At 51.0% G+C, this 27464-nt stretch overlaps 15 protein-coding genes across 15 annotated transcripts; 10 read left to right on the plus strand and 5 right to left on the minus strand.

The window, feature by feature from the left end:
* Nucleotides 1–549: 549 nt before the first annotated feature.
* Nucleotides 550–1252, plus strand: M409DRAFT_61634 (uncharacterized protein; the record flags this gene model as incomplete). The annotated part of the gene is made up of 3 exons (XM_033814821.1): nucleotides 550–673; nucleotides 705–769; nucleotides 947–1252. The coding sequence occupies 3 exons, from the start codon at nucleotides 550–552 to the stop codon at nucleotides 1250–1252; spliced, it is 495 nt and encodes a 164-aa protein (XP_033659338.1).
* Nucleotides 1253–2009: 757 nt separating this feature from the next.
* On the plus strand, nucleotides 2010–4545 carry M409DRAFT_61635 (uncharacterized protein; the record flags this gene model as incomplete). Its single annotated transcript, XM_033814822.1, has 5 exons — nucleotides 2010–2106; nucleotides 2445–3586; nucleotides 3635–4017; nucleotides 4318–4391; nucleotides 4451–4545. The coding sequence occupies 5 exons, from the start codon at nucleotides 2010–2012 to the stop codon at nucleotides 4543–4545; spliced, it is 1791 nt and encodes a 596-aa protein (XP_033659339.1).
* Nucleotides 4546–4558: 13 nt separating this feature from the next.
* Nucleotides 4559–6187, minus strand: M409DRAFT_31030 (uncharacterized protein; the record flags this gene model as incomplete). Its single annotated transcript, XM_033810168.1, has 3 exons — nucleotides 4559–5035; nucleotides 5091–5887; nucleotides 5932–6187. 3 exons carry the CDS (start codon nucleotides 6185–6187, stop codon nucleotides 4559–4561), a joined length of 1530 nt encoding a protein of 509 aa, XP_033659340.1.
* A 1419-nt stretch (nucleotides 6188–7606) lies between these two features.
* M409DRAFT_31031 (uncharacterized protein) lies at nucleotides 7607–8568 on the plus strand (the record flags this gene model as incomplete). The annotated part of the gene is made up of 2 exons (XM_033810169.1): nucleotides 7607–7690; nucleotides 7747–8568. 2 exons carry the CDS (start codon nucleotides 7607–7609, stop codon nucleotides 8566–8568), a joined length of 906 nt encoding a protein of 301 aa, XP_033659341.1.
* Nucleotides 8569–9014: 446 nt separating this feature from the next.
* M409DRAFT_31032 (glycoside hydrolase family 43 protein) lies at nucleotides 9015–10991 on the plus strand (the record flags this gene model as incomplete). Its single annotated transcript, XM_033810170.1, has 1 exon — nucleotides 9015–10991. One exon carries the CDS (start codon nucleotides 9015–9017, stop codon nucleotides 10989–10991), a length of 1977 nt encoding a protein of 658 aa, XP_033659342.1.
* A 323-nt stretch (nucleotides 10992–11314) lies between these two features.
* Nucleotides 11315–11551, plus strand: M409DRAFT_32352 (uncharacterized protein; the record flags this gene model as incomplete). Its single annotated transcript, XM_033810252.1, has 1 exon — nucleotides 11315–11551. A coding segment is annotated over one exon (237 nt), but the record flags the coding sequence as incomplete, so codon positions are not given.
* A 384-nt stretch (nucleotides 11552–11935) lies between these two features.
* M409DRAFT_31033 (uncharacterized protein) lies at nucleotides 11936–12406 on the minus strand (the record flags this gene model as incomplete). The annotated part of the gene is made up of 1 exon (XM_033810171.1): nucleotides 11936–12406. One exon carries the CDS (start codon nucleotides 12404–12406, stop codon nucleotides 11936–11938), a length of 471 nt encoding a protein of 156 aa, XP_033659344.1.
* Nucleotides 12407–14012: 1606 nt separating this feature from the next.
* On the plus strand, nucleotides 14013–14863 carry M409DRAFT_31034 (carbohydrate esterase family 3 protein; the record flags this gene model as incomplete). The annotated part of the gene is made up of 3 exons (XM_033810172.1): nucleotides 14013–14352; nucleotides 14403–14668; nucleotides 14729–14863. The coding sequence occupies 3 exons, from the start codon at nucleotides 14013–14015 to the stop codon at nucleotides 14861–14863; spliced, it is 741 nt and encodes a 246-aa protein (XP_033659345.1).
* Nucleotides 14864–14888: 25 nt separating this feature from the next.
* Nucleotides 14889–16995, minus strand: M409DRAFT_31035 (uncharacterized protein; the record flags this gene model as incomplete). The annotated part of the gene is made up of 5 exons (XM_033810173.1): nucleotides 14889–15119; nucleotides 15170–15306; nucleotides 15367–16581; nucleotides 16631–16826; nucleotides 16873–16995. The coding sequence occupies 5 exons, from the start codon at nucleotides 16993–16995 to the stop codon at nucleotides 14889–14891; spliced, it is 1902 nt and encodes a 633-aa protein (XP_033659346.1).
* A 933-nt stretch (nucleotides 16996–17928) lies between these two features.
* On the plus strand, nucleotides 17929–19020 carry M409DRAFT_61641 (uncharacterized protein; the record flags this gene model as incomplete). Its single annotated transcript, XM_033814823.1, has 1 exon — nucleotides 17929–19020. The coding sequence occupies one exon, from the start codon at nucleotides 17929–17931 to the stop codon at nucleotides 19018–19020; it is 1092 nt and encodes a 363-aa protein (XP_033659347.1).
* A 2352-nt stretch (nucleotides 19021–21372) lies between these two features.
* Nucleotides 21373–22373, minus strand: M409DRAFT_61642 (uncharacterized protein; the record flags this gene model as incomplete). Its single annotated transcript, XM_033814824.1, has 3 exons — nucleotides 21373–21855; nucleotides 21925–22065; nucleotides 22122–22373. 3 exons carry the CDS (start codon nucleotides 22371–22373, stop codon nucleotides 21373–21375), a joined length of 876 nt encoding a protein of 291 aa, XP_033659348.1.
* Nucleotides 22374–23246: 873 nt separating this feature from the next.
* M409DRAFT_31038 (uncharacterized protein) lies at nucleotides 23247–23912 on the plus strand (the record flags this gene model as incomplete). Its single annotated transcript, XM_033810174.1, has 1 exon — nucleotides 23247–23912. One exon carries the CDS (start codon nucleotides 23247–23249, stop codon nucleotides 23910–23912), a length of 666 nt encoding a protein of 221 aa, XP_033659349.1.
* A 207-nt stretch (nucleotides 23913–24119) lies between these two features.
* On the minus strand, nucleotides 24120–24409 carry M409DRAFT_31039 (uncharacterized protein; the record flags this gene model as incomplete). Its single annotated transcript, XM_033810175.1, has 2 exons — nucleotides 24120–24150; nucleotides 24201–24409. The coding sequence occupies 2 exons, from the start codon at nucleotides 24407–24409 to the stop codon at nucleotides 24120–24122; spliced, it is 240 nt and encodes a 79-aa protein (XP_033659350.1).
* Nucleotides 24410–24793: 384 nt separating this feature from the next.
* Nucleotides 24794–25495, plus strand: M409DRAFT_31040 (uncharacterized protein; the record flags this gene model as incomplete). The annotated part of the gene is made up of 1 exon (XM_033810176.1): nucleotides 24794–25495. One exon carries the CDS (start codon nucleotides 24794–24796, stop codon nucleotides 25493–25495), a length of 702 nt encoding a protein of 233 aa, XP_033659351.1.
* A 340-nt stretch (nucleotides 25496–25835) lies between these two features.
* M409DRAFT_31041 (uncharacterized protein) lies at nucleotides 25836–26050 on the plus strand (the record flags this gene model as incomplete). Its single annotated transcript, XM_033810177.1, has 2 exons — nucleotides 25836–25901; nucleotides 25967–26050. The coding sequence occupies 2 exons, from the start codon at nucleotides 25836–25838 to the stop codon at nucleotides 26048–26050; spliced, it is 150 nt and encodes a 49-aa protein (XP_033659352.1).
* Between the last annotated feature and the right edge of the window lie 1414 nt (nucleotides 26051–27464).

The raw sequence follows: 27464 nt of genomic DNA on the forward strand, positions 1-27464 counted from the left end.
ACAGTCCTTGTAGATACCTGCTCCCGTAATCAATCATCTATGAAGGCCTAATAACCGCTGCACAACAGAACACTCCCGGATCGGGGAGTACTTCCTTCCGGACGACGTGCAAGACGTAGCCTGGCTGAGAAGGTTGGATTCTGTTGAAGTCACGCTCTCGCCTATATGTTGAGTTACAAACCAAGCTTCAATAAACTTGGCGCATTTTTGCTCACGCAAAATGCAGGTCATCCACTGGACCACTGCCAGCGAGGCTACAGCCGGACCTTGAGCAGATCCCTAAGACCGAAACGTTCGCAGCGAAGCACATGTCTGGTCGTTCTCATCAGCTGTTAGGCGGTGTTCGAAGCATGACTACCGAGCAGCCGTCCGATCCGCCCAGCGCCACCTACGACGCGGTGCACTACAAACGGATATCGGATCTAATAAACGGTAGCGAAGCAGGACGTTTGCCTTATATATTAGCCTTTCCTTTCCAAGCCTCCCTAGACCTTGATCAAATTCGTTGCGATCGGCCTTCCTATAGTCGTCCTCTATCCCTGTCTCATTATGTTCGCCGGTATTATTGGTTTCCTCGGCCTTACCACGTGCTTAGCAGCCGCGCAGGGTAATACCTACTACGGCTACGCCCTCAACGGTGTTTTTGCCGGGGTGCCGTTAATATATAGCGACGGTACGCCTAAAGGCTTTTACGACCCGTGTAGTCGCTAATAACAAAGCAGGCAATGCATACCTATCTTACGGAGCTCTATCACCAGGTTCCACCTTAGTAAGTAGTCGGCGCAAGGCGTGAAGGACTGCGACTATATCGCTTACGATGATACTAGGCTTCAAATGTTACTTGTAAGCAGACCTCTTTCCGCAGAGTTCTCCTCATCTCGTTTACACAAGCACATGGCTTATATTTCGTTCTTGAAATACTTCCGTGATCTTGAACACCGACGAGAACGACTCTGTATCGGCATATCTTACGGATCAGTCCGACAGTGAGCGATATCTGGTTATCAACAACGACCCCTCAGCGTTCGCGCCTGTAGAGTTTCAGATTACGCCAGACCCGACCCTCACGAGCACTGGATTCGGCCTCTACGGACCACAGCTATTCTGGTCCCCGCCCTCGGGCGGACCTGAAGGCAATTTTTTTGCAGATCCTGTCGATGACAATGTATGGGAGGTGAAGTGGAACGTCGACAACACGGCCGGCGACAGTACTGCCGTAGAGATCGTCCTCAGGTCTGTTCCAGCAAATTAGTCGTAATGGGTAACAGGGCAGGAGGGACGAAAGGCGTCAAAACGGGGGTCTAGGAAACACGGTCGAGGGGTCGAATTGGGGAACGTGAGGTTCGAGCAGGATGGCAATACACAACTTATAGAGGCGCGTTTCGATTGCAACCTTCTATAACGCCCTTTCCCGCGTCATGAGACGCACGCGGCGGTGTCGTTTTAGAAATCGATAAATTACTAAGGGTATTATGCTACCGATTAGGTTCAGCCAGCCACGAGTATACATAGAGCAGCCGCAAGACAATAGGCCCTACCCGCTCTGCATATCATATTCCCTCCAGCAGCCAAAGATTGCACCGATGCCTGGAACTTCGGAAAGTTTTAAATCCAGTCCAACCCCTGTCGGCCTTGAGCTGCGGAATGTGAGCCATCGGACCACGAAGAACGTGGAAGGATACGACCGGAAAGCTGTTAGGGAGATAACTTCGAACATTGCATGGCGTCTGATGGAAGGGTCCTTCTCATGCCTTGAACATTAAGCCCAATCGACCTGCGACGCAAAGCTGAAGACCAGTCACAGCTGTGATGACGCAGTTCCCATGCGGTGTCCAGGACTTGAAAAGCAACAAAAGCAATTGTGTGCGAGGACATTCTGACTCTTTGTTCGATCAGACGAAACCGGTGAAGACTACATGTTTTTGCATAAACGCAAGAAGCGGACCGTGAGATTATAACAGACCTTGCCGACACATCATCATACTCTCCACTTGCCAATTGGTCTCTGAATGCTGAACGATTGGCAAGTGGTATGCGGTGCTGTGATTCCTGAGGCGGCCTCTATTCCGATGCTGGTTTCAATGGGCGGCTTCCGATATCCGATCGGTGAGCTGAAGCATAGAGAGCTTCTCCAGCCGCTGCAAATATTGACCGTCTTGAGCCTAGACCAACCTTTCATGAGGACAAGCACGAGATCCCGAGCTAGTGTATCGCCAAGTTGATATCTCAGCTATCACGACAACTTAGTTAACGCAATTGACTCCACTAGCTCGCGGAATGATCTATGAGGCTCAATACCTATAACCTATTCAAGCTAGACTTTGTGTCGTCATGAGGGCCCAATGCCAGAAGCAGCAGGTATAAGAAACTCACGTCCGAGCTTCTACTTGCTCCGTTGAGTCAAGATCTGCAAATCTCAGCTCCCGTAACTAACTTTTGCCCAGGACAAGCTAGCAGGCTGCGCATCAGGCCTCAAATATGTGCGCCGTACCAGCAAAGACGTTGTGGTCTATGGGGCTGCGATCTGGTTGAAACTTCAACTTTGCAACCTCAGGGCAATGGATATATCAGTTGCTGGACAGACGCTGCGGGCAATGGCAATCTCGTTGTCAAGCTTGGGATGAAGAAACAAGACCTGCTCTTCGTGGCCTGCGAGGGTCCGACGGGGCGGAAGGATCGCAGGACATCAGCATCTGCTAACCGCCACGTGCAACAGCACCGTACTATTCGAGGCAAAGGTCATCGTCGAGTACGTCTTCCCCATGCGAAGGCCGAACCCTCCAGATTCGTCACAAAGGCCGAAGAAGACGAAGATGCTGCTTGGAATCTCAATCAAGTCCCATCAAGAACTTCTCCGGAGCCCAACGCCTGCAGCATCCATACGACGACGTTGCCCAACCAACCTGCCGGTTTCGATCCCTTCGATTCGCCGTCAAGTTGCGATGCCAGCAGTTACGCTACCCAAGAGTTGCTGGCTTGGTACTCCGCACGAGCTGGTCCCCTTGGTCCACATAATGAAACTATGGAAAACGTGTTCTCCTCGGTATGGGACGCCTTTTGGCAAATGGCCATGGAGAACGGAGCGTTTTATCACCACCTGGCCGCCGTGATCAACGCACCCTGGAAATTGGAAGAGCCAGGAAGCGGCTGGACAGGAGATCAAGACAAGTTCATGTATCACAAAACCCTGGCATTGCAACACCTTCGACGAAGTCTCGACAGCGACCGGCGATATGTCGAGACGTCGGCCATGATCCTCTCGGTGTGCTTCCAATTACATTTCGCCATGCGTGAGGGCAATCGAGAGGAGACCACGGTCCACGCGGCAGCCCTCAAGAGCTTCGCCACGTCATCGGCCCTGTCTAACATGCAGCCACCCCATTGGATTACCTTCGTGCTTCTCAGCTTGAAGCACTCGCAGTGGAGTCTGGAGCCTCCCCCTGCCAACTACTGCTTACATCCTTACTGCACGTTCGAGCATCTTTATGTCGAAGCCCCCGAATTATGCAGCCAAGCGCGGGACAAGGCCTCCTCAGCCCTATCAAGGCTGCCGCTGCCCCAACTTCCCGAGCTCGATGCCGCGACGGTGTACAGCATCTTCTTCCGCATGTTCCTGCATTGCGCGGTCTCTTAGGGGTCGCACGGAGTTGGTCCCACGTTGGGTCTCTTCTACGACATCTCCTACGATCTCTGCACCTACTCAGCGACAGTCCGCAAGCTACTATTCGACGGACACGGCAAAGAAGAGCGTTGTCTCGAAGCCCTCTACTGTGTGCTCCTCGCCGCCCAGCTATCCACGTGGTCCCTTCCCGTCGAGTTCACAGGTTCGAAAGGCCACACCACCACCAACACAACCGTTCGCCTCCTCGCCGAGATCTGCGCCTCCCTCAAACGCCAACAGATCACCGTCGCCTACTGGCGCGAACACACCAACCTCGAATCTCTCGTCTGGGTGCTATTCCTCGCCTGTGGGCACTGGCGGTTGGCTGAGCAAGCCGAGACCTATAAGCCTCAGGGGTATATGTTTTGTCTCTTTCGTCGTGTCACGAGACAGCTTGGAGTTAAGAGCGGTGCGGATTTGGAACATGTTCTGCAGAACTTTCCATGGACTGAGACGTGGTGTTGTCGGCAGGTTGGATGAGCTCCGACAGACGTTGGGTTTGGGTGCCAGTTGGAACGTGGCGATGAGGCCTTAGACTGGCAACGCCGGATAGAGCATTGATGCGAGAACCCAAATCGCCATCGATGTCTGCATCCCCATGCTGGCGTCTGAGCCTACAGTGCGTGCCTGTCCGCACAGTGATTCACTGCTTGTAGATCTACTGCTGTGGCGCGTACACTTGTCCGTGACAGCACACCCTTGACGAGATGGCTGAGAACGTGTCCAGCTCGTAAGTTTACTCATAGTTGCAAGTCCACTATCTCGAAAAGCTAGCTAACTCCTACATAGACCAAAAGGAAACCCGCACCCTGCGGCAAAAGCAAATCATCAAGGCCGTTCGGCTCTCTTTGAGAGGTCGCGATAGAATAGCACACTACACATAGAACCTCCTTCATCCTACACGACCCTCCTCGCCGTCGGCGTAACAACACATGTCGAATAAAACGGCCTCGTGGTCGAAAAAATCGGCTGCTTCGCCTCCGCCTTCCTCTCCTTGCCCAAAAACTCCGCCTTCGCAACCTCATATGCATTAATCTCCACACCCACTCCAACATCAACCTCCACCCCCGCCTTATCCTTCTTTTTCCCGCACTCCTTACTCGTCGCGGCTTGAATGTTAAATGACGGCGCTGCGAGCGAGAAACCGATCTCGGCGTCAAGATTTAAAACGCTGCCTTCGAGGACGAGTCTGACTTCGCCGGCGAAGGTCGCGGAGGCGGAGCTGGAGATTTCGATATCGGGTTCAATGGGTGTGAGCTTGGGCGTCCAGTAGGCCATTTGGTCTTGGCTGGAGTCGTCGAAGGAGTGGTAGTAGATTGCGTTGTTTGGGATTGAGAGTTGAAGGCCGGTGGTGATGGAGGCTTTGGACTCGGTCTGCATGCAATCGTTAGTGATATTCATGTAATGCTGCTGTGAGACTTTCACTTACCTTGCCGATGGATCCTGTCATCTCATACTTCAACTGCGGTCCCAGCGTCATGACGTGCGGGATCTTGATACTGTAAGGCAGCGCGATGTCGAAGAGCTCTTTCTCGAACTTGTACGGTGCTTCACCAGCTGCCAGTTCTGCGGTGATTTCCACAGTGGCACCGATGCCTGTTGCCCCGAACCTGACGTATCCATCAAGACCAGGATGGATAGTGAGGACTTTCGGTGAGATGTCGATGTCGAAATCTAGAGCTCCTTCGATCTTGCAGTCGCTGCACGTCAGGGTGAGGCTTCCGTACTCGAGGCTGCTGCTTGTGAATGAGTGGCTGATTGGGATGCTTTTGTCGAAGTCGAGACTGACTCGCTTGTCGATGCTGTTGCGAGCTAGGAGACGACGTTGGTGTTCAGGGGGTAGGATGCCGGTGTTGGAGACTCTGAGATGCCAGTTGCTGAAGGCTTGCTCCCATGTTTGTGGCTCGGCCTGGAGGGTGACGATGTTCGTTGCGTCGTCGAATGCTGCATTTGTGACTAGCCAGGGTTGACGGACGCCATCGTCGCCATCGGCGGCGTTGCATTCCGCTGATTCTGTGACGAAGACGATATGGTTCTCAGCGGCGTCATTGACCCAGTGCCAGGCTTGTGCGATCTCGTCGAACTGTACTTCTTCCGTGAAGGTGAGATCGATACTGTTACCGTTACATTTCGCAGTATTGAGAACGTTGCTGAAACGCTCCAGAGAGAGAATTTTGATTCCGGTGCCGTCGGCGTAGGCGGTCAGGTTTGCGAGAGGGTTGCCATCTGCTTAGTGTCACGAGAGCGACATGAGGACGTACAACACTCACTCGTTCCCCAGTAGAAAGACTCGCTATCTCTAAGTCCAAAGGGTCTTCCAGTGTTCAACATGTTGCTCCAGTTGGGCCACCTGGGATGATGAGCTGCAAGATGGCTACCGACTGTTCGTACTTCAAATTCCTCGACGATAGATGGCGATATTGGTCCGTAGATGATCGCTACCTCGCGAGCATTCAGACTGTTTGCGAAGAATGTTGGCGTTGCTGATACTGGTAGGATGCTAGCCATAGCAAGCACGGCAGCCATTATCGCTCCCATGTCGAACCCGGGCATGTCTGCGATGGCTTTGGAGAAGCAACGACTGATCAAGTCGATTTGAAGTAAATTGGCAAATGACGGCAGGATCTGAACGGAGTTATATTTTTTGTGTCTGTCGATGGACATCTTATACCACGCTCCGTCGAGGCACGGTTTGGTAGAGTCTCCCATTTCGATCGCTGTGCAGTTGCACAATGTTTCACAGACCACAGCATCGAGTAGGCTGAGGGTGGACTGCGGTGGGCTTGGAGAGTTGAGTGCATGTTGTTGGTGTTACAGTAGCCTGATCTTAAGTTGCACCGTCGGGATGAATTTTCTTCCTGAGGCCAGAATGGCGAAGGGTATGCACTTTCATGGTGCTTGCGATGAGCAGTCAGGACATAGTCGGGAGCGCCTTGGAATTTGCTTGTTGTCAATCACTGAGGAAGCCACGCTCACATTGTGTCTTCAGACCGAATTGGAGATAAGCGTTGCTGAGCATTTTTGGACGTAAAAAGACCAAAGATCAGGACTGACTAACAGAGCCCTTGACGAACCATGCTGCCCATGCCTTCATTTCGCAATTTGACACATCTCATACCCATGCTACAAGCCATGAGCGCTTGCAAAAGCGAGGCAAGTTACGGTAGCACAAGACATCCATTTTAGCATCTGCGGCCTCTTCACAGCTTCAGCTCATGTGCTTCGCCGCCGCCACGAGGTTCGAGAAGGCAGAATGTCTCAGCGAGCATGATGAGGAATGCACTCAGTAACTTCCAGATTGAGAGTAGTTCTGAAATTTCATGTAAGGAGTGTTGCTCAAGCAAGACGGAGCATTTTGCGAAGGAGTGAAGTCTGGAATCTGATGCCTGAGGCATTAGCGTGCGCACGGACGGGCGCCAAGTGAATGTCTGCTTCGGGCCAGCCAATGAGACGCGCCTTCACAAATCTCCGCTCCATCCTTCAGCGGCTCGAAGTTCAGCTCTTCTACGCGAACATCAAATCTCGACGCCTTTTCTGCGGACGACGGGCCCGTCGCCCGTTCTCACTCTTAATACTCTTCTCATGGGACATTCTCACCTCGTTACTAATAACTTAGTCTCATATTTCTCCTCGCAGTTTCTCACAAAAGGTAACCCGAGGACTTCAGGAAAATCACTAGTCGAGCTCGTTTGGAGAGCCATTCGCGAGTAACACGAGTCACATTACGACTGAGCATTTCTCACATCGTCTCCACATGCCCACTGACAGCTTGTATTGAGAGCTTGGAGCAGCAGGGTCTGAGGCTGAACTGATCCTACAATAGAGCTTTTAGGGCATTGACTGAGGGCTAGTGTCTTCATATGCTTATTCCGGGCCCTGTTAAAGATGGCCAGAAGTTAACGATCAGCATTGGATGGTAACATACGCTACATTGCTCTCCTCACCATGGCCTTCCAGCCAGTGTTTGATCCTTTGCCATCCAAGCCCACATCGCAAAGCCAGCGAGACTTGACTGGGGTTCTACTTGTGGTATGTGTTTACTTCAGACTCAACGCGTGGCCAGAGCAGACTGACCGTCTTCATAGATCCTTCGAGACAACTTCACAATCTCAACATGGCTCATGCTCGGGGCATTGATCCAAGGAATCCTCAGCTTTTTACCATACCCCAACATTGCTCTCGTGGCACCCGTCGCCATGGTTTTGCTGTTCCAAATCACTCGCACTGCGCTGCAGTCTTTCGGCATCCTCAAGAACCCTCGAATGGACGGAGTCATTCCTGGACGGACCGCCGTCGTGTATCCCAATGAGAAAGACGGACAACAGAACAGTCCTGGCAACAAGCAAGTCTGCGCAATTATTCTCAGCATACGCAGCAACCATCCTCTGGGCATGCTCGCCAAAGGCTTCAAAGAGTCAGGCGATTACTTCGACCAGATGCTCGCTGAGCTGGACAAGGATGCCACGAAATACGGTTACCTGGGCGCTTCTGGCTGGATCTCCGCCGCAGACAGAGGCTATGCATCTGAGAAAATGGGAATGCTCTACTTCGAGTCGGCTGAAAAAGTACACGAATACGCCCACGGACCTCTGCATACTAAGGCTATGCAGTGGTGGATACAGGCTCACAAAAGCATGCCGCATATTGGCTTAATGCACGAAATCCTTGAAGCGCCGAAGGGTAGCTGGGAAGGGATATACATGAACCATCATCCTACCGGTCTTGGAGCAACGTCAAAAGAAGTGGAAATCAATGGGAACAAGGTCTGGATGAACCCACTCGTGAGGGCTAAGGGCCCGCTCCTCTGGAGTAAAGGACGTATGGGGAAAGAATCTGGGGCGAAGGACTGGCAAGAATTCCATGATGCTGTTGTCCAAGAAGAAGGCGAGGCATTCTTCAAGGTTTGAAAGCTGTGTCACTTGCAAAATGGGACGATCTTCTACATTGTGCGCAAGGTACAACTCTTATGGATTTGATCATTCGATACACGATGTTCATGCAACATTGATTTCCCTTCATCATGACTTGAAGTGGCTAATTGACGATAGCTCCTCAGGCGCAACCCACCGAGACGGACCTCCACGTTTCTACCCCAACATCAGGCAAAACTCGACCCCAACATCCACCAATCCACTCGCGTCCACGTGATGCCAATGTGCAATGATGGCTGCCAAGCCCGTATACAAGGTCGATCCTCCACATGCCGAGACTATGGGGAAAATATATGACGTGCATCCCAAGTGCTCATGGCACATGTCGTTCGTCGGAGAAATGCTGATCCTGGCCACGGCCGATCCTGTTAATAGAGACCGGTCCGCCAACATGGAGAAGTTGGACGACCTACATCCTCACCATGCGGTCCTTGACGACCACACTACTCGCCGCATTAGGCGCTGTTGGAGCAGTAACAGCAAGCCCTTTGCACAAGAATGCCAGAGACAACACTGCCAGACAGACAGCTCAGTATGAAGGATACATGTTCGCCTACTTCACTGGCAATTCTGTCGAAGGAGAAAAGATCTACTTCGCTGCCAGCAATGGGAACAATGCCCTCGACTGGCGAGAGCTCAATGGTGGCCAACCAGTACTCGCATCGACGAAAGGAACGACCGGTCTCCGTGATCCGTTCATCATGAGATCCGTCGACGGCAGTACCTTCTACCTGGTCGCGACTGATCTCTCAATTGGCTCTGGTACCTCCTGGGATGCTTCTGTGCGGACAGGCAGTCGATACTTGGAGATTTGGGAGTCGAACGATCTGGTGACTTGGTCTGAACAACGGCATGTTCTTGTCTCGCCACCGACTGCTGGAAATACATGGGCGCCTGAAGCACACTGGGACGAGAGCATTGGAGCATACGCTGTCTACTGGGCATCCTCACTCTACGCCGAGGACGATCCAAATCATACTGGCGCTTCTTACCACAGAATGCTCTATGCAACGACGCAAGATTTCATCACATTTAGCGAACCTCAAATATGGCAGGACGCAGGCACTTCTCGCATTGACTCTGATGTATTGCAAGTGGACAATACCTACTATCGATTCACCAAAGATGAGGGAGCTGTCTCTGGATGCACGGACATCATTCAGGAGAGCTCACCAGATCTGCTCGCCCAGCTGAATGGATGGCAATCTATCGCTACTTGCATTGGTCGAGATGCGGGCACCAGCGCCATTGAAGGCCCGACTGCTTTCAGATCAAATCCAGGAGATGTGAATGGCGACAAGTTCTACCTGTTTGTCGATGAATATGGCGGACGAGGGTACATACCACTGGAAACCGCTGATATCTCAAGGCCTACTTGGCGTGTGTCCGCAAGCTACTCTCTCCCAACCAGCCCACGACACGGCACGGTTCTGCCAATCACTGCTGCAGAGCTTCAGAGACTTACGAGCAGCCAGCTCAAGAAGCGAGAAAGTGCGTTGATCCCAGGCCTCTACGCAGATCCCAACATTGCAATCTTCGGGAACGAATACTACATCTATCCAACGACAGACGGATACCCAGGGTGGGGCGGCAACCAATTCTACGTTTGGAAGTCGTCTAACCTCGTCGACTGGACACGCTCAGCAGTGCCCATCCTGACTCTCAACGGCACTGACGGCAACGTTCCATGGGCAACAGGCAATGCATGGGCACCTACAATCGCCGAGCGAGACGGGAAGTACTATTTCTACTTCAGTGGTCAAAACCCAACGTACGACCGAAAAACGATTGGCGTTGCAGTGGCAGACTCTCCTGAAGGACCATTCACGGCACAGCCTGAAGCTTTTATCCTCAACAACGAGGAAGTGACTTCAGGCCAAGCTATCGATCCTGACGTCTTCGTTGACCCAAAGACCGGAAAGTACTTCATCTACTGGGGCAACGGGAGTCCCGTTATGGCAGAGCTAGCAGACGACATGGTGTCGTTGAAGCCAGGCACCATCCAAGCGATCTCAGGACTGACAGACTTCCGTGAAGCCAGCTTTGTTGTCTACCGCGAGCCATACTACCACTTTACATACTCGATTGACGATACTGGCAGTGAGAACTATCGTGTCGGATATGCAACGTCGGATAGTGCGACTGGTCCATGGACCTACAGAGGCGTGATTCTGCAAAAGGATACCAGCCAAGGCATCCTAGCGACTGGTCACAATTCCATCGTCAACGTTCCCGGAACAGATGACTGGTACATCGCGTATCATCGCTTCGCAATCCCAGATGGAGATGGAACGCATAGAGAGACGACGATTGACCGGTTGACATTTGATCCTGACACAGGATTAATCAATACAGTGAAACCGACCCTTAATGGGCCCGGTTCACAGACAATATGCTAGTTTTACAAGTCGTATATAGACGTTTGAACGAATAGCGATTCTCGCAATAATTAAGGCCCCCAATCCTCTCGCAACCATTAGTAATAACAAATTCCCTATGAGAGATCGGTAAATCCATACCCAAAGATCGGGAAATTGCATCACAAGGCTCGGCACGATCGCTTTTCCACAAAACGACGGATTCCCTCAGCCAGCCACATTCCATCTCGTATTTCAAACTCACCTCCTTCCATCCCTCACAACCAAACAACAAAAAGAAGAAGAAAATGCCAAAACCCACCCTCGAATTCACCCCAACAACCTCCTTCCCCTCCTCTTCAACCCCAGACGTCCAAAAACAAACCCTCTCCTCAGATCCCGAAACCGGCGACAACACCGTCCTGCTCACACACACGCCGGGAAGTGAATGGGGCGATCCGGTCTGCACGCATGAGTATTGGGAGGAAGTGTACATTATCTCTGGCAGGTTGTTCGATAAGACATTGAAGCAATGGTTTGGCGAGGGGGATTATTGTTGCAGGCCCCCGGGGATGGTGCATGGGCCTTTTAAGGCGGATGGGGAGGTGGGATGTCGGGAGATTTGTTGGTTGAGGTTTCCGAGGGTTGATGAGAGGGTTGTTGGGAGGTGATGAGAGTAGGGCTTTTGAATGAAAGTGAGAGTGGGAGCAATGATATCGGGGAAGATCTTTCTCATGTCTCTTCTCTCTATCTATTGGTTCAAGGAGTGTACAAAGTGGTACGTCGAGCTCCTGCGTTTCTCATGCCCATCGTCCGTGCCACATTATCTTGGTGTCCAGCCAGTAGGTCATTCAGGTATCTTTTCATTCTAGCCTCATCCGTCACACATCCATCCTACAGTCTATGTCAGCTGTTGTATCATACAGGACGGTTGTATGGTGAACACATACCAGACAAGTTCCCAGCACAAGTCAGTCAACCTCCATCTAGAGCGTTGGCTCAGGGAAGTGAGGGAAAGAGAAAGATGGCACCTCAGTTGGAATGCTGAAGCTTGGGATGCTGAAGGTCGGCTTTGGGGCGTGTGGGAAGGACTTGTGCTCCTCCGCACGCTCCTCGTTCCAGTGGGTTGGCTTTGGGTGAGGTGGGAAGGAGTGTGGGAAGGAGTGGTGGAAAGAGTGGTGCTCCTCGGCGCGCTCCTCGAAGGCTGGGAAAGATGGCTTTGGCAGCGATGGGAACGATGGCGTGGGGAACGATGGGAACGATGGGACCGGGAAGGAAGGCACCGGGAATGATGGGACCGGGAACGATGGCAGAGTTGGCTTGGGGAAGTCGGGGATCGTGAAGGTCTCGGTGAAGAGTGGGTTGCTGATGGTGATGGTCTCCTTTGGCTCGGCCTCTGGGATTGGGCTGGCCACGACGGCGGCGGCCAGGAGAGGGATGATGGCGGTGACCTTCATTTTGGATTGATGTGAGGAGGAGTTGAGGCGAAGATACTTGAGATGAGCTTGCTGGATGATCCAAGGAAACCACCTAGAACAACAGGAGAAAGAGGCCTTACTTATAGCCCTCTCTTGAGCGATCAATCGTGTCACCGACTGTTCGATTGTCGTGCTTCAACGCTCAATTGACATTGGCTCCGCCAAACCATCCGGGATGTCGAGGATCTGGATTCCTGCGGCAGTTCCAACAACGTCTCAAACCGCTTTGCGAAACGCCATATCTGTCATAACGAAGATCAGTGTGATGGTTCTTCGTTCGCAGGACTGCGATAGTGCTCCAGCCAGTGGGAGCTCGTCAATCGACCATCACATGGAGAAGCAACTGTGATCGACGAACGCTGACCGCGTAGACTTCATGTCGTGCCTGGCTTGTCGAACTCTCCGTAAGGCCAGCGTAAGGCCGTGTAAACTCTTATAGCTGCAACCTCATCGCCTCTACCGCATCGGGTAAAATGTGTGAGCGCTAGGAGCGGAACCCACCGGTGAGCCTCGGCGGAAGATCTTCGAACTGCTTGTTGGACCCTGACTTTGGTCAATTCAGCGCCAGCATCTGACGAGAGCGACAACATTTCCTGGTGCGTTCGCAGCTGAAACTAGCCCAATTCATCCCTGGTATCGTGTTGGAACGGCCGCGGTTGAGAAGGACGAACAAAAGTCAAGGCCAAGCTTTCACCAAGCTTCGAGGCGTTGCGTTTGAACTTGCCTCTCAACGTTTAGAGGACCTAACTCCGTTTTGTCAAGCAGCAGGATCATCGACGTGGGATGCGTGGGAGGATGCAGTTCGGAGCCCGAGTGGTCGGGGAATTGGTGTTGTTGTTGAGGCGATTGAGGACAGCTGTTGCTTTTGAGAAAGGTATTCGCCATTCCTGGTTGATCTCGCGATTGCATGTGATGACGCGTCGACCTTGGACACAGGCTGGACTTCTTCCTCTCATGCTCGCCCGTGGACGGTTTCCGTGGCAGTCTGTACCATCTCTTCAATCCTACTGTATTATTGACCGTGTCTTTATGACCTTGCTTTGACAAGAGAAGCTATCAACTCTCAGTCAGCCTTGTTTGATCTTTCGATTCGAGGGTATCCTCCGCTCAAGATGTGCCATTGGGGCGATTGAAATCGCATGGCGTTGTTGTACTTCTCAGGCTTCCCTCAACAAGTATTACTGAATGCGGTTGAGTAGTCAACGATGGTTGACGAGGTCCATGGATGTCCTGATCTGCTGATGTGGAAAAGACGCCGACTACATCTGTTGTCAAGGTGGCAGCCATATCCCGTGGCTTGCAGGCAAAGCAACGGGTGAGCATGAGCGGTTGTTCGAAGTGCGGAGAGCGAGTCTCGAAAATATACCACCGGCATGCACAGCTCGCCTTCGATGTGGAGCCGACAGAATGCCACCTCACTGCCACAACGCGTACGTGTAGTATTCCATGCGGCCGAATACGATGTTGCTGCACACTTCATACCGTCCTAGGCTTGGACAGGTATATATAGAGTCGCTGGTGGCAGCCGGACACATGTTAGTCTCAGACAGCGCGGCCCCGAGAACTGTCTCTTCGAGCTTTTCAAATGCATTATCTTCGTTCGTCCTTCGTGTCGGCAGTCCTGCTGACATGTCACCTGGTAACCGGTGCTCCAACAGCTGCAATTCCAACAGAGCTTCGCATTCTTCCGTTGGGTGACTCCATCACGTGGGGATATGCGAGTCCTGACGGCAATGGCTATCGATTGAAGCTGCTGGACGACCTCACAGCCGACGGTGACAAGATCGTCTTTGCGGGAACGGTGCAAGGTGGCAACATGACGGACAATTGGAACGCAGGATATCCTGCGAAGACCATCCAGTATATTGGAAGCCAAGCACCTTCTTCGCTGGCGCAGAACCCAAATATCGTGCTCTTGATGGCCGGTATGTCCATGTCCTTGATTTATGAATGGCGACTGTAACCAAGTGAATAGGCACGAACGATATGAACTCGAACCCTTACATCTCCACCGAGGGAGATGATCCAGCGGCTGCGGCAGGTCGTTTGAATACATTAGTTGGCCAGATCTTCGACGCAGTTCCAAACACCGTAGTTCTGCTGGGCAAGATTCCGAACATCGCGGACGACGACCAGGAAGTTAGGACTAAACAGTTCAATGATCTCGTGCCGCAGATTGTGTATGATCGAGCAAGTTCTGGACAGCATATTCAGCTGGCCGACATGTCTGTGATTCAAGCAGTGAGTATTGTCCCCATGCCAAATGAGCCAGCAAAGGATATTGATGCTGATTGTGTCCAGAATCAAACCATAGATGGCATCCACCCGGACGAAGCCCACTATCAGCTGATGGGAGACATCTGGTATCAGGGAATCAAAGGTCTACCGTCGGCTTGGATCCAGAAGCCTGTTGGGCCAGACCCAGTTCGTTCGTAGTCTCAAGATTGCTGCAAAGCATTGTTCAGTGCAGTCTTTCGATGCCAGGCATGTTCCATGGTCGCGCCAACTGATGTTGGGCATCGCGCATTTCGTGCTCGGCCGTTGAGTAATGCTTTTCAGACTTTGATGCAGATCCCACGAATGGACGCCAGTCAGGCTCGCAGATGGTCCCCGGTTTCGGCAATACTCCAGTCTGAAAGTACTTGCGAATGTGCTTAGCCGTGCAACTTGATGGGTTTGAGTTGGAACAATGCTATACCTGTCAGCCTCGGGACATACTCTCGATTGTGAGAATTGACTTACCCCCTCTGAATTCTGCTGCAGCACTGTCGAGCCGGGGAACAAACTTGACACTCTTTGTGCGTTTCTCAATGGCGTCACAGTGTCATGTGCATTACCTATGATCATCAGTGGGTGAGAAGTGATGCCAGAGATTCGTCCTGAAGAGAATCACAGGTCAGACATTGGAATCCCGAGCAATCAACAGTAGAGTAGCATACCTTTATATGTCCAGGCTGGCCGTGAATGAATGCCGATGCAAGACATTCTATGACGAGCCCAGCTGGCACTGAACCACTTGCTTTGGGCTTTGAGCACTTCAAAGTACTGCCGAAACTTGTCCTTCGTAAACCGGCCATGTCGACGTGGAGCACTGTCTAAACACTCTATGACCGGTGTTGAGGTGATGAGACCAAACGACTCTTCGCGCATGCATCCATCTGAAAGGCTGTGACAGTGCGCCAAAGAAGCAGCAGCATCCAGCGCATTCTGTCTACTTGCAGCAACTGCAGACACATTTCCTTTGGCAAGCTCAGCGAACTGTTGAAATGTATTCTCGGCTATGGCATAAGGGAATGCCATGGAACCAATGATTCTCAGGTAGAAGTCATCAAAGTTGATCGCGATTGGAGATCCGCTGGGTCCTACGACTGGAACGGGGTTGGCCTTGAGCTCTGACAGCAGCTCGAATATTTTGTCTTCGATGTCTTGTGCCGACTTGCCGGTGTAGAGCGGGCATCCCTTGGGACCAGCCTGAAAACAGTACTCGCAGAGTTTCGCCATTGCTTTATCGGAGTCGTGAAGATTCTGAAGCCATGAGCCATGATAGTAATCGTCTGGGTCAACGACTCCGTCAATGAGCACACGATGAATACGATCTGGATGCATCGCAGCAAAAGTCTGGCCTAGAATAGTGCCGTAGCTGAAGCCCCAGTACTGAAGTTTCTCGCCGCCCCGATGCCATGTGGTTCGATGTCTGACTGACGTGGCCTCATCGAAAGTAAGAGATTCGTGAGTTTGTCGCTCAATCAGGCGTTCCACCTCGCCTTGGCGCCATTCGCCGTGCCGTTCAATGATCTCAGTCATGTCTTCGACAACCTGAGCGGTGTTGACGTAGGGAACGATAACATCGTCGCCTCGCTCGGCCGTGCAGCTCTTTCCGAGAGCCTCAGTCCTTGCCCATTCCAGGTTGAAGGTTGTGTTTGACTCGTAGAGCTCTCCATAACCTGGTCGATCAAGGAGCCACACCTGCTGTGAGAACGCATCCGGGAAGCAATGCAAGTTTGGTGTCGTTTCCTTGACACCGCGAGGATCGAAAGAGATGATGTCGAAGTACTTTCGATGCTCACTCCTTTCGTCACTTGCGGCATCAACAATGGTCTGAATTGCTTTCCCTCGTTGCAGAAGCTGCTCAACACCTGATTCGCCAGGACCGCCTACACATTGGTCAGCCGTCAGTCCTCCAATTTGCTGTGGTGTATCAACCTGGGTTCATCAGAATAGCTCCTCCGTATTCCTCGTCCGTCACGGAGACTTGAGCAGGGAGCTTGATGACAGCAACCGCAGCCCGATGTTCTTCGCGGTCTTTCCCTGTCGAGTTCCAATTGAGAGGAACATCAAGTCGAGTGCATAGGAATCCACCGTAGCAATCATGATAAGATAGCTGCCTGCTTGGCTGAATCTAGAAACTGTTAGCCACCATAAAGCTCTCAGGTTGAGTTCCATACTATTTGCCATTCGAACTTGGTCTGCTCCTGAACAAGGGGCATTTGTTTCTCCAATAGATATCCGGCATTGGCGCCATAAATGATAGACAGAAGCCGGATACACGGCCACAGTTTCAGAGGCATCTTTTCGTGACTTTTTTGCTGGGCTCAGCCTTCGATTCGAGCAATCACAGACAAGAACTGGTAGGCGAATGTTTTGAGGCTGAGCCACCAGTCATGGCCGTCTCGCATGCAAATTCAATAGCAATAGCAAGGACCAAATGTGGTTCGATTCGACGAACGCGAAGACGCGAAATCTCGGACTCGCATCGAACGTGACGTCACTTCTTGGAACTTCACGATACATATCGCCTCCAACAACAGACGACGACTTTGGTATTCGAGCTGCTCGAATATTCTGCTCTTCAGATGGCGACCATTCCAACCGTCTGAAGTCGCGAAATGGGAGAAAAAATGAGGCCGACACGCTCGCTCGTACTCGTACACTAGTAAACAAATTCACTCACCTCAAACATCCACTATACCCTTCCAAGAACCCTCCAGACAGGAACCACATTTCTCTCGGAACAGCATTGCGCTTGAAACAGTATAAACACTCCCTCTGGATCCAGCCACACCATTGGAGCTAGAGTACATGTAGTAACGAAGCGAAGTCACGACCAAATCGCGGAACTAACAGGCACGAAAAACCGTTCAGCGCGCAAGGACGTTCCGCACGCGAATGCGATTACGCTTGGCTTCGCTTTCCCCTTTCAGGCCCTTTCGAGCTTCAATCGGCGACTCATCGTCCAATAACTTGGTGCCTTGAGTGGCTGCGCGACCCGCCATGTATCTTCATGGCCTTGCCTGAGGACCATGAGCACAGCCCCTTGGATCGGTTTGGGCAAGATCGTTAGTCGATGTATCTTTGGCAGAATGAGGTATATAGATGTGCGGAGGAAGGCTGCTGGATGTCTGTCAACATTGTTCACACTCCTTACTACTAGGTTACACAAAACCTTCAAACAGAAACAGACTTCCCACACACGTTTGTTCTCTCACTCATACCGACCCAACATGTCCACCACCGACTCCACCTCCGATGATGACTGGTCCCTCTACCCCTACTCGCCCAACAAAGCCGCCCCCATCGCCTTCGCCATCATCATGTCCCTCCTCGGCATCATCCTCATCTACCAATGCTTCTTCCGGTACCACTGGAAAAAATTTGGCGGCATGATGCTCTGGGCGACGCTCGTCTGGGTGGCCGGCTTCATCACCCGCAGCATCTCCGTGCACGAAGTCCGCAGCGTGGGCATCTTCATCGCGCAGTTCGTCATGATCCTCATGGGCCCGCCGCTGTACGCCGCGGCGGAGTACTTCATCCTCGGGCGGCTGTTCGCGTACCTGCCGTATCACACGCCGATCCATCCGGGGAGGGTGTTCAGTACGTTCGCGATTCTGAGTGTGGCTGTCGAGACTCTGACGGGGTCTGGGGCGGCGAATAGTGCGGGCGAGGGTCGGGATCCGGCTGTGCGCAGGGTTGGGTTGGATTTGCTCAAGGCGGCGTTGATTCTGCAGTGTTGTGTCGAGGTTGGGTTTCTCTCGCTCGTGGCATTGCTGGAGTATCGCTGTCGGAAGGCGAAGGTGTTTCCCAAGAAGATCCGCATCGTCTGCTACGTCCTCTACGTCACCAGCCTGATGATGCTGCTGCGCTGCGTCGTACGTGCGGTCGAGGGCTTCGAAGCGGCAGCGTGCGATCCGGATCGAGAAGATCCATACTGTGGCCCGGTGTCTCGCAACGAATGGTTCCTCTGGACGTTCGAAGTCGCCAACATCACCCTCTTCGTCATCTTGCTGTGTATCTTCCATCCGGGCAGATACCTCCCCAGGAGCAGCAAGATCTTCCTGGATCCGATTGATGGCAAAACGGAGAGGATGGGGCCTGGCTTCTCCAAGGCCGACAAGAGGCCGTTGCTCATTACCATTCTGGACCCCTTTGACATCTACAGGATCCTCAGTGGAAAGGGAATGGTGCTGAACAAGTTCTGGGAGGAGTATCAGCCTATTTACACTGGCAAAGAAGGGGATGCGCGGCCAGACCATGCTGGTCTTCAGCCCATCTCCTCCAGAGAAGTGCAGCACGAGGGGGCCGTCCGAAAGGCTTGATGGTTGCTGAGGTGGCGTAGAGATGGAAGATGGCTAATCATCCGTCGGAGTTAACTCCAGCAGTGAAAGACGTGCAATATAGACAACATAATAACCAGGCGAGCTCCAGTGTTCAGATCACGAAGATCCAAACATCTGATGCCCTCCTCTTGCGATCCCAAAGATCCATGCTTTTCCAAATCCAGAACGCCGGGTTGCGCCGATGCCCATTCACACCTTCGAGGCGAAGTGAAGCCAGTGAGGTCTGCCATCCAAGCAAGCAGCTTCAAATCAGGCGGTCCTTCCGCAGCCACGAAGAATGCCCATCCGAACTCTCACCAGCAGGCAAGCAGCTTGGGACTGTGCCATTCTCCCGTAGTACGGAAAAACAGCTATCAGAACTCTCGCCAGGACGGCAGACCACAAGTAAAGTGAGGTCAGTCATCCAGATGAGCAGGTTCAGATCAGGCTGTTCCTCTGCAACTACAAAGAACGCCTATCCGAACTCTCGCCAGCGGCAAGCAACTTCGGACTAGGCCGTTCTCCCATAGCTGCAAAGAACACCTATCTGAACTCTCATCTGGATGCAGACCTCAAGCCAAAGCAGTGCCCGCCAACAGATCAGCAGTGCTATGCTGCCAACTATGCTCTTGTGGCGATGTCGCGATCCAGTGGCACGGCCAAGGAGCCGTGTCTTGGGCGAAGCCAGAGCCGAGTTGGTAGCAGAACAGAGCGACCTGATGTCAAGCAAAGCAGTGCCCACATCTTGCCAGCGTACGATTGACATCGCCTCAGCTGGGCTTTCAACACTCGCAACGTGGAGCTTCGCCTCAATCGCCCACCCGGCTGATCAGTCTCAGCCAGTTCTCAAAACTGCTAGCTGTCACCGGCGAAGGCATCGGGTTCAATCTCGCTCACGCGCGCCACCATTGAGACGAGGCGTGGATGGTGACTGCGCACCCATTCTCACGTCCATGCTCCCAACAAAAACATCGGCCCACGCACTTCAGCTTCGAACGTCTGGACTGCTTCTGCCTCAGGCTTCATGCTCCTCGGTCGTTCACATCGACTCTGAGCGCCTCTCGCATTGAGCATCTCACGTTGTAGCTTCTGTGTCGTGGTTTCAATCTTTCAGCCAACCTTGGTACTGCCCAGGCTATCGCTCTGATTGGGAAACACCATTCTCAGTTTGCCGGCGCAGTCACTCCTCCTCCGAAGAGGCATAGAATACGTGATGCGTTCTTGGGCACCCGAAGCTCATCAGGGTTGTCCCCAGATGTGGGCCGTGATGAGAACCTTGAATGGGCCCAACCAGAGCGATGTGTTGTTCAGTACCCTGGTTGATGCTGAACCTCAATAGCAGCAATACTGCGAGCTCTGATACAGAAGACGAGGGTTCTCGTCTTCTAGATCTGAACTCCGTCCTATGGACGTACAATCTCGCGGTGCCGTGAAGTCGTGCTTGGTGCCCGCAGAGCATTCGTCTTTGGGCGATATGACAGCGTCAGACACTGAAGGGCTCATCAGCGCCATGATCGCACCAGTAACGGGAGACTTCACCGCGCAGCGGTAAAACTGAGCCAGCAGCCGGGGGGTGATCAAGTCCCGGGTCAGCTGGGTGCAAGCGCCACGGCGTCGAAAGGGTTTAACTTCCTGATGACCGGCAGGTCTTTGCCAAACTCAATCTGTGAGGCCTGACGGCCATGCACAGAGAACTCGGTGCCAATGACAACCTCTTGAAGCCGACCTTGACAGGTTCAGACTTCGAACACCAGTGCTTGACAGCACACAACAAGGTACGATGTACCGACTTGCCTCAAACAGGCTGTCCACTGTCACCGACTCTTGAACGACTGACCAGGAATTGCAAGGGCGTCCCCCTGTGTCGAAATCAACTCTTCACGGGTCATCGTTCAGGAGCCGGTACGGGGAGAAAGAAACTGACACAGTACGCGTTGCGACAAGATCGCCATCAGTGACAGCACGTTCACGGTAGCTCGAGGCTGCACGTGAGCCTTGACAGGCGGGACATACTCTGACGATGGCGAGTCTTGCACGTCTACGCGTACGTGTAGCGCCGATCGTGGTCTAATACGCGTCAGTAGCACCCAAGCATCAATACGATACCTTGGTGTTCGTCACGAAGTCGTGCGAGTGGATGGAGTTGAGGTGAGAATTGAAGAATGGTGGGTAAATGGGAGGTGCTGAAGAGGAGTGGCGCGTGGAGAGAAGTGGGAGGTTGAAGATAACAGCAAACGCGGTGGGGAGAGCTATTTAATGAGGAGGCGGGCGCTCAGGCCACTCAAAACTCTCGGTCAGCCGACGACGGCCCAAGCGCAAGATTGCATCCCAACAGCACGCTCACGTCGCACCTCAATTTGCCTTGTGACACACCACATGAATCGATGGAAAGGCCACAATCCCATCCTCGGCGTCCGCCCACTGCGGAATGGCATCTCGGATCAGCTTGACATCCTCCTGCGTGATCCCACACGACTCCATCCATGCCGGCTTGCTAGCGACATCAGCAAAGATCTGGTCGAACCCTTTGGCCATGCCTTGGCGATGCTCTGGTCGCGACAGAATCGTTGTAGACATGTCCACCACCGTGATGTCGTCCCTCTTGTGGCCTGCCGCGAGCAGATGGGAGATCAGCTTGCGTCCGAGTCGTGGGTCGGCGCCTTTAGCTGCGCCGAGCTTGGGGAAGACTTCGAAGAGCTTCGTCATGCCTGGCAGGTCTGGGTATGCGAAGAAAAGACCCATGTCGCCTTCCTTCATCGTTATCGTGCCGCCTGGCTTGGTGGCGAGACTGCATTGTTTCACAGCTTTGAGTGCATCTCCCGTGTGCATCAGGGCCTGCACAGAGGGTCAGTTGATGATGGGAAATGGTGAGGATGCACAATGCATCTATCCGAGATAACGTACGGCGTGTGTATACACGAGGTCACAGCCACCCTTGATTGCTTCAAAGCCAGGCTCCGAGGCAGATGCAGCCAGCTCAACCGCATCGCCGACCGAATAGCGAATGTTCTTCGTGCCGGCTTCGCTGGCGGCTTCGTTCGCTTGCTAAAATCATTATATTAGCATATGGCCTGCATGTCGAGAGTGACTATTGCACCTACCTTGATAGACTGCTTATCGATGTCGATACCAAGAACAAGAAGCTGCGGATAACGCTGGGCGATGTCGAGAGTGATTCCACCTGGCCCACACCCAACTTCCAGCACGATTGCGCCGGCCGGCAAAGCATCCAGGATCGGTATCAAATGTGGTACATCAGGGCCAACTCGCCTGCTCTGCATGGCATTCCGCATGATGTCTGATTCGCATGCACAAAAGGCATTGTTGTCTTTGAGTTCTGAGCTCGCGGCCATTTTTGTCGGTTTACTTCAGGTTTATGGTGTGTATTGTTTGGAACTTCTGCGTTGACAAACTTCACTGCTCAGACAATCCTTCCTCTTCATATATCTTTGCGTTTGTGCCTGCCAAGCCCACATTTGCGAGGCTGAACTTGCGGAGACTGAAAACGGAAGTTATAGTGGGCCGCGGTGTGCAAAGCCCTTCCTAAACTCGCATTCCTTTGCTAATAAACGAGGCACGACAATGCGATTTGCTATTTTGTGTCGCGCGCAATGCGAGTACAGCAACGAGTGAGTCACAGGCTTCGACATAGATGAGCGAACGCATTGACGCCGCTAACTGCGTATCTGTCAGCTCTCTGCGGTATTCTTTCAACCGCAAAACCCTAGCGAATTTGTGGGGGCGATCTTCTCAAGAGAATATGGTACGCGCTATGATGGTGCCAGAGTTTGAGGTTTGAGAGCATGGCCGTCATCTTGCAAGTAGACACGCAACTCGTCAACAAGTATATCGGTACTTTACTAACAAGCGAGCGACAATCCCATATTGCTTGCTTTTGCACTTGCGGCCTATAGACACCACGCAAAGGCATTGCGTGGCGGTATCCACCTCACGAACAAGCTATCGCCAAGAGCTCAAGATCTCACCCAATCGTTCAAGCTCGTGCAAGGCATAGCATCAAACGCTTAATACTGCTACAGGGTATTTTAGACGACAACAGGTTGAAGCCAGCGAACCTGATTCGATGGACTGATGACGTTTCTGAACGAAGTAGGTCGCTCGTCAGAGTATATAGCTGACATCGTTACGCAACAGTAGCTTCTACATTGATCGATCCTTCTGCGCTCACGAACTAGGCGAATACGCATTCCGAATTACAAAACACAATGTCTCTCAAAAGATACGGCGTCTGGGTCGTCAAGCCTGAATCCTACGACGCCCAAACGCCACGCCAGGACAGCAAGTCGCCGCACATCACACTCAAGTTCACAGACGATGGCAGCGGCGGCTCCGCAGAAATCAACGTCAAATCCCTCGACAGCGACAAACGACTCGTCTACTGGGTCAACCGCAACTTTACGCACCCCATCACCTCCGACCTGGACAACCTCAACCTAGGCCTCCGCAACATCACCAAAGGCTCCAAATCCGACCTCGCTCTCGACTTTCAACGCACTCAACCCGCTCTCTTCAACGTCGAGCAAGGCGAGATCTTACCATCCTACGCCAAAGGCCCCAACAACGACATCCTCGACAAGCTGGAGCCGATCTTGAACCAGGCCATCAAGGAGAAAGCTACCATGTACCTCTACGGCCAGAGCTACCACGACTCGGATGACGTGGACGGGATTCACGATATTCATATGAATCAGGGCAATGAGAAGGGGTTTGAGAACTCGATCTATAGTGATGGGAGCTTCTTTGTCAAGTTTCAGGATGGCCATTGGGAGGCGGTGTTTTTGGCTTTTGCTTCGCAGGCCCTGCCGACGGATGATAAGGGGGATCCGAGTGAGGGTGCGAAGAGGTTCGATCAGGTTCTTGAGCAGTCTTAAGATCTCTAGAACATGAGCCAACGACGGCGTAGAATTATCCATGCGCTGCACTGAATCGAAATTCTTGGCCCGCTGCGCTCCCTTGACCTCGTTCCCTGAACCTCATCAGCCGGCCTTCGCTATGCGTGATCGTAATGGACGCCATTTTCCCATTGCCTTCTTCCAAACTCCTCCCTCACTCACAATTGTTTTCCCAAGCCACCTTCGTCAAGTATCCAACTCCCAAGGCGTAATCTCACTGCTCAAGTCAGTCCCTGAAATCACCCATCCTCGTCCTTTCCCACATACCTCTGAGCCTCACGACGTGCCGCGCTCGGCGACAACTCTCGATGTTTTGCCTTGGCCGTCAACTCCACCGTGTTGTCATAGCTGGGTTTGTCCCCCTTAGCTGGATTCTGTTTCCGCATCTTTGGTTGTTGATTGACGGGTCGCGCAATGGGCTCCAGGGTGGGATCTGCCTGTGTTTTGTTCGGCGGGCAACAGAGGATCCAGCGCATGTTGTTGGGTTGACGGTAAGAAGTTAGGTCGGCACGGTAGGGGGAATATTGGCGATCTAGTTGTCGCTATTTGAAGTCAGCTGGGTGCGATGCAGCGACTACGAAGCTTGCGATGCGAAAGAGAGACTGGAATTGGCGGCTTGAATGTAGAACGCGCGTGGCGGTGACAGTGAACAACTACGAAGCTACATCAATTCGATTTGTGAATGATGGAATTCACATGGCGTTTGTATCGCGCTTGAAGCGAGGAAGTGCGCTGGCATGTGAAGCGGCTCGAAGCGCTACTTCTGTCTTTGGAGCTTTTTCGAGCTTTGTTCTTCTTTCGTCACACAACATCGCACACACTGCCATATCGACAAGACGACACAAATGCAAGAAAGCGACATGGACAGGCGCAACAACCCAAGCGCTTTTGCAAAGCTGCGAGACATCAGCGAGACGGCACCAGCTACTGCAGACGACATCAGCATGCGCAATCACAGCCTTTCTCAAGATCCCCAAAACATCAACGAGACGGCACCTCCAACAGCCGAAGACATCAACGAGCGCATTCAAGCTCTGCCTCAGGGGCTGCAAGACCACATCCTCGACTTCACGTTGATTCCTCACTCCAAAGTCATCGCCATCGACGAGACGTACAAGCCGCCATGGCAACTGGCAGTCAATCGACGCACCGGAGAAGTCGTAGCTGAAGCATACTACGGTGGCAGCACGTTCATCAGTCAAGTTCTCGAGAACCCCAAGCGTCAAGCCTCCGAGTTGCGGTCAGATGTGCTGCACAAATGGTTATCTTCGCTCTGCCCAAAACACAAACGGAAGATCGTCAGCATACGCTTCGATCTCGAACAAGATGCATATTCTCGCTTGATCTGGGGAGGGAACGTCACTGCTCGGAACGCTCGACTCTTGACGATAGCCGCTGCTTCCAGAGTGCTGGAGAGAATGCAAGTGTGGCACGGCGATCTTGCCGCAGGAGTCATATCTGTGCGCTGCAGATACATCAAGGTCAAGGGTGTTTGGGAGGAGGCTACTTTTACGGACCAAATGGAACCGGTGAAAGCTTTCGACAAGCTTCCACTAATTTGAAGAGTGAAAGAAGCAGGGCTGGTGCTGTACTGCGAGGTCAGAGGAAGAATGAGTTGTCGATGCTGGGCGGAGAGCCAGCTACCTAGCACATGTCCACACATCAGCTAGTCTCAAATTACATGTGATACTGCAGTCACATCACTGGTCGCATTTGTTGTTCAGTGAGACCGACGTTTCTCCCCGACGACGCATGTGAAAGTCTCATTAGCGTCTTGCGTTGTTTCAAAAGCATGTCTGCCCCTCGCTCTTTCCTCCACTTTCTGCAACAGCAAACACGAGCATCAGACACAACATCAAGCGTCTTCCACCACCACACAACAAGCTTTCACTATCACCCTCCATGACATCCGGCATGGCTGACTCGGATGCAGACGAGCTGAAGGAGCGCATCCAGAACTTGCCGCAGGTGAGCACATACTCGACCACCGACCTTCTACGAGCGAGTGACTGGAGTTTAACAAAGGATATTAGGAGCTCCAAGACCACATATTCGAATACACCATTGCCATCGAGCCTGGTGTCATCACCATCGACAAGAACTACAAGCCGTCGTGACAGCTCCAGATTAATCGAGATATTCGGAAGAAAACTGCAACGCAGTATTACACGACGACTGTGTTTAACCTTAATACTGTTAAGAATGACTTAGATAGCAGCTGCACAAATTAGACTGTTTAATATCTCTCCTGCCTTAGTAGAGATTATTAGAGCTTAGTTACTTACTTAGTTAATATTAATCCTTATTATAGCTATTAATTAAGTATTTATAAGTTTATTAAATATATAGAAATTTAACTAATTAGTTAATTAAATATCTAATATAATAGTAAGATTAATCTAAGCTATATTAGTAACTTAGTAACTTTACTACTTTTAATTTTACAAGTTTCTCTAACTCTATTAACTCTATAGTCTAAAGTATAGATATCTCTATATTACTATATTTTAACTTATATATTTACTATATATTAAATATTTATATTATATTCTATAGTAAATACTACTTTTTCTCTTTTTAATTTACTATATATATTTTACTAGCTTTAGAGTCTTTATAACTTTAAGTCTAACTTTTTAGCTTTATACTACTACTACTATTTATACTACTATAACTACTACTTTATATTATATTAATATATTTCTAAATATTTTTAAATATATTATAAAAGAAAGTAGAAAAATAATCTATTTAAGAAGTAGTTATTAAGTTATTTAAATATATCTAGTTATTAAGCTAAGACTACTCTTTAGAGTTTATATAGGTATTAAATATAATAGAAGTAACTAAATTAATAAATAATACTAGGAACTAATCTAGTAGTAATTATATTAGTTAGTTATAAGAAGTAGAAGAACTAAAGTAAAATAAGCTCCTCTTAGTTATATAACTTTTAGTATAGATACTTTAGGTATCTATCTTAGCCTACTTATCGAGACTATACTATTTAATACTCCTACTTAGGCTAGTATATATATCTCTAAAGTAGAGCCTAAGTAATAGTATATAATTTAAAAGAATTTCTTTCTATCTAATTAGGTATTAGGGCTTATTCTACTTCTATAGTATAGTAGTAATAACTATAGTTTAACTCCTAGGCCTAGTATATTAGGACTCGATTATATTACTTATAACGACTATAAGAGTCCTAGTATCCTTTTTACCTAGCCTATTTAGAGCTACTTTATAAACTCCTAAAATTAGGGCCTATTCTTTAGCTTTATAAGACTATTAGTAACTATCTCTATAATCCTTCTTTACTACTAGAGTCTTCTTATAAAGTTATAGGCTATATTAATATATTTTGATTTATTATAGATATAGGTATCTTTAATAAGTATTAAAGCTATCTAATTATCTCTATATAAGATTACTAGCCTTAGGCTCTTAACTATACTTCTATCTACTTTAATAAGTAGTTAAAATAAGTATTCTCCTACTAACTCTATATAGTCTATTTCTCTTAGAAGT

Source organism: Zasmidium cellare (assembly GCF_010093935.1).
Source record: "Zasmidium cellare ATCC 36951 unplaced genomic scaffold M409scaffold_85, whole genome shotgun sequence".
In the NCBI taxonomy this organism is placed as follows: domain Eukaryota; kingdom Fungi; phylum Ascomycota; class Dothideomycetes; order Mycosphaerellales; family Mycosphaerellaceae; genus Zasmidium; species Zasmidium cellare.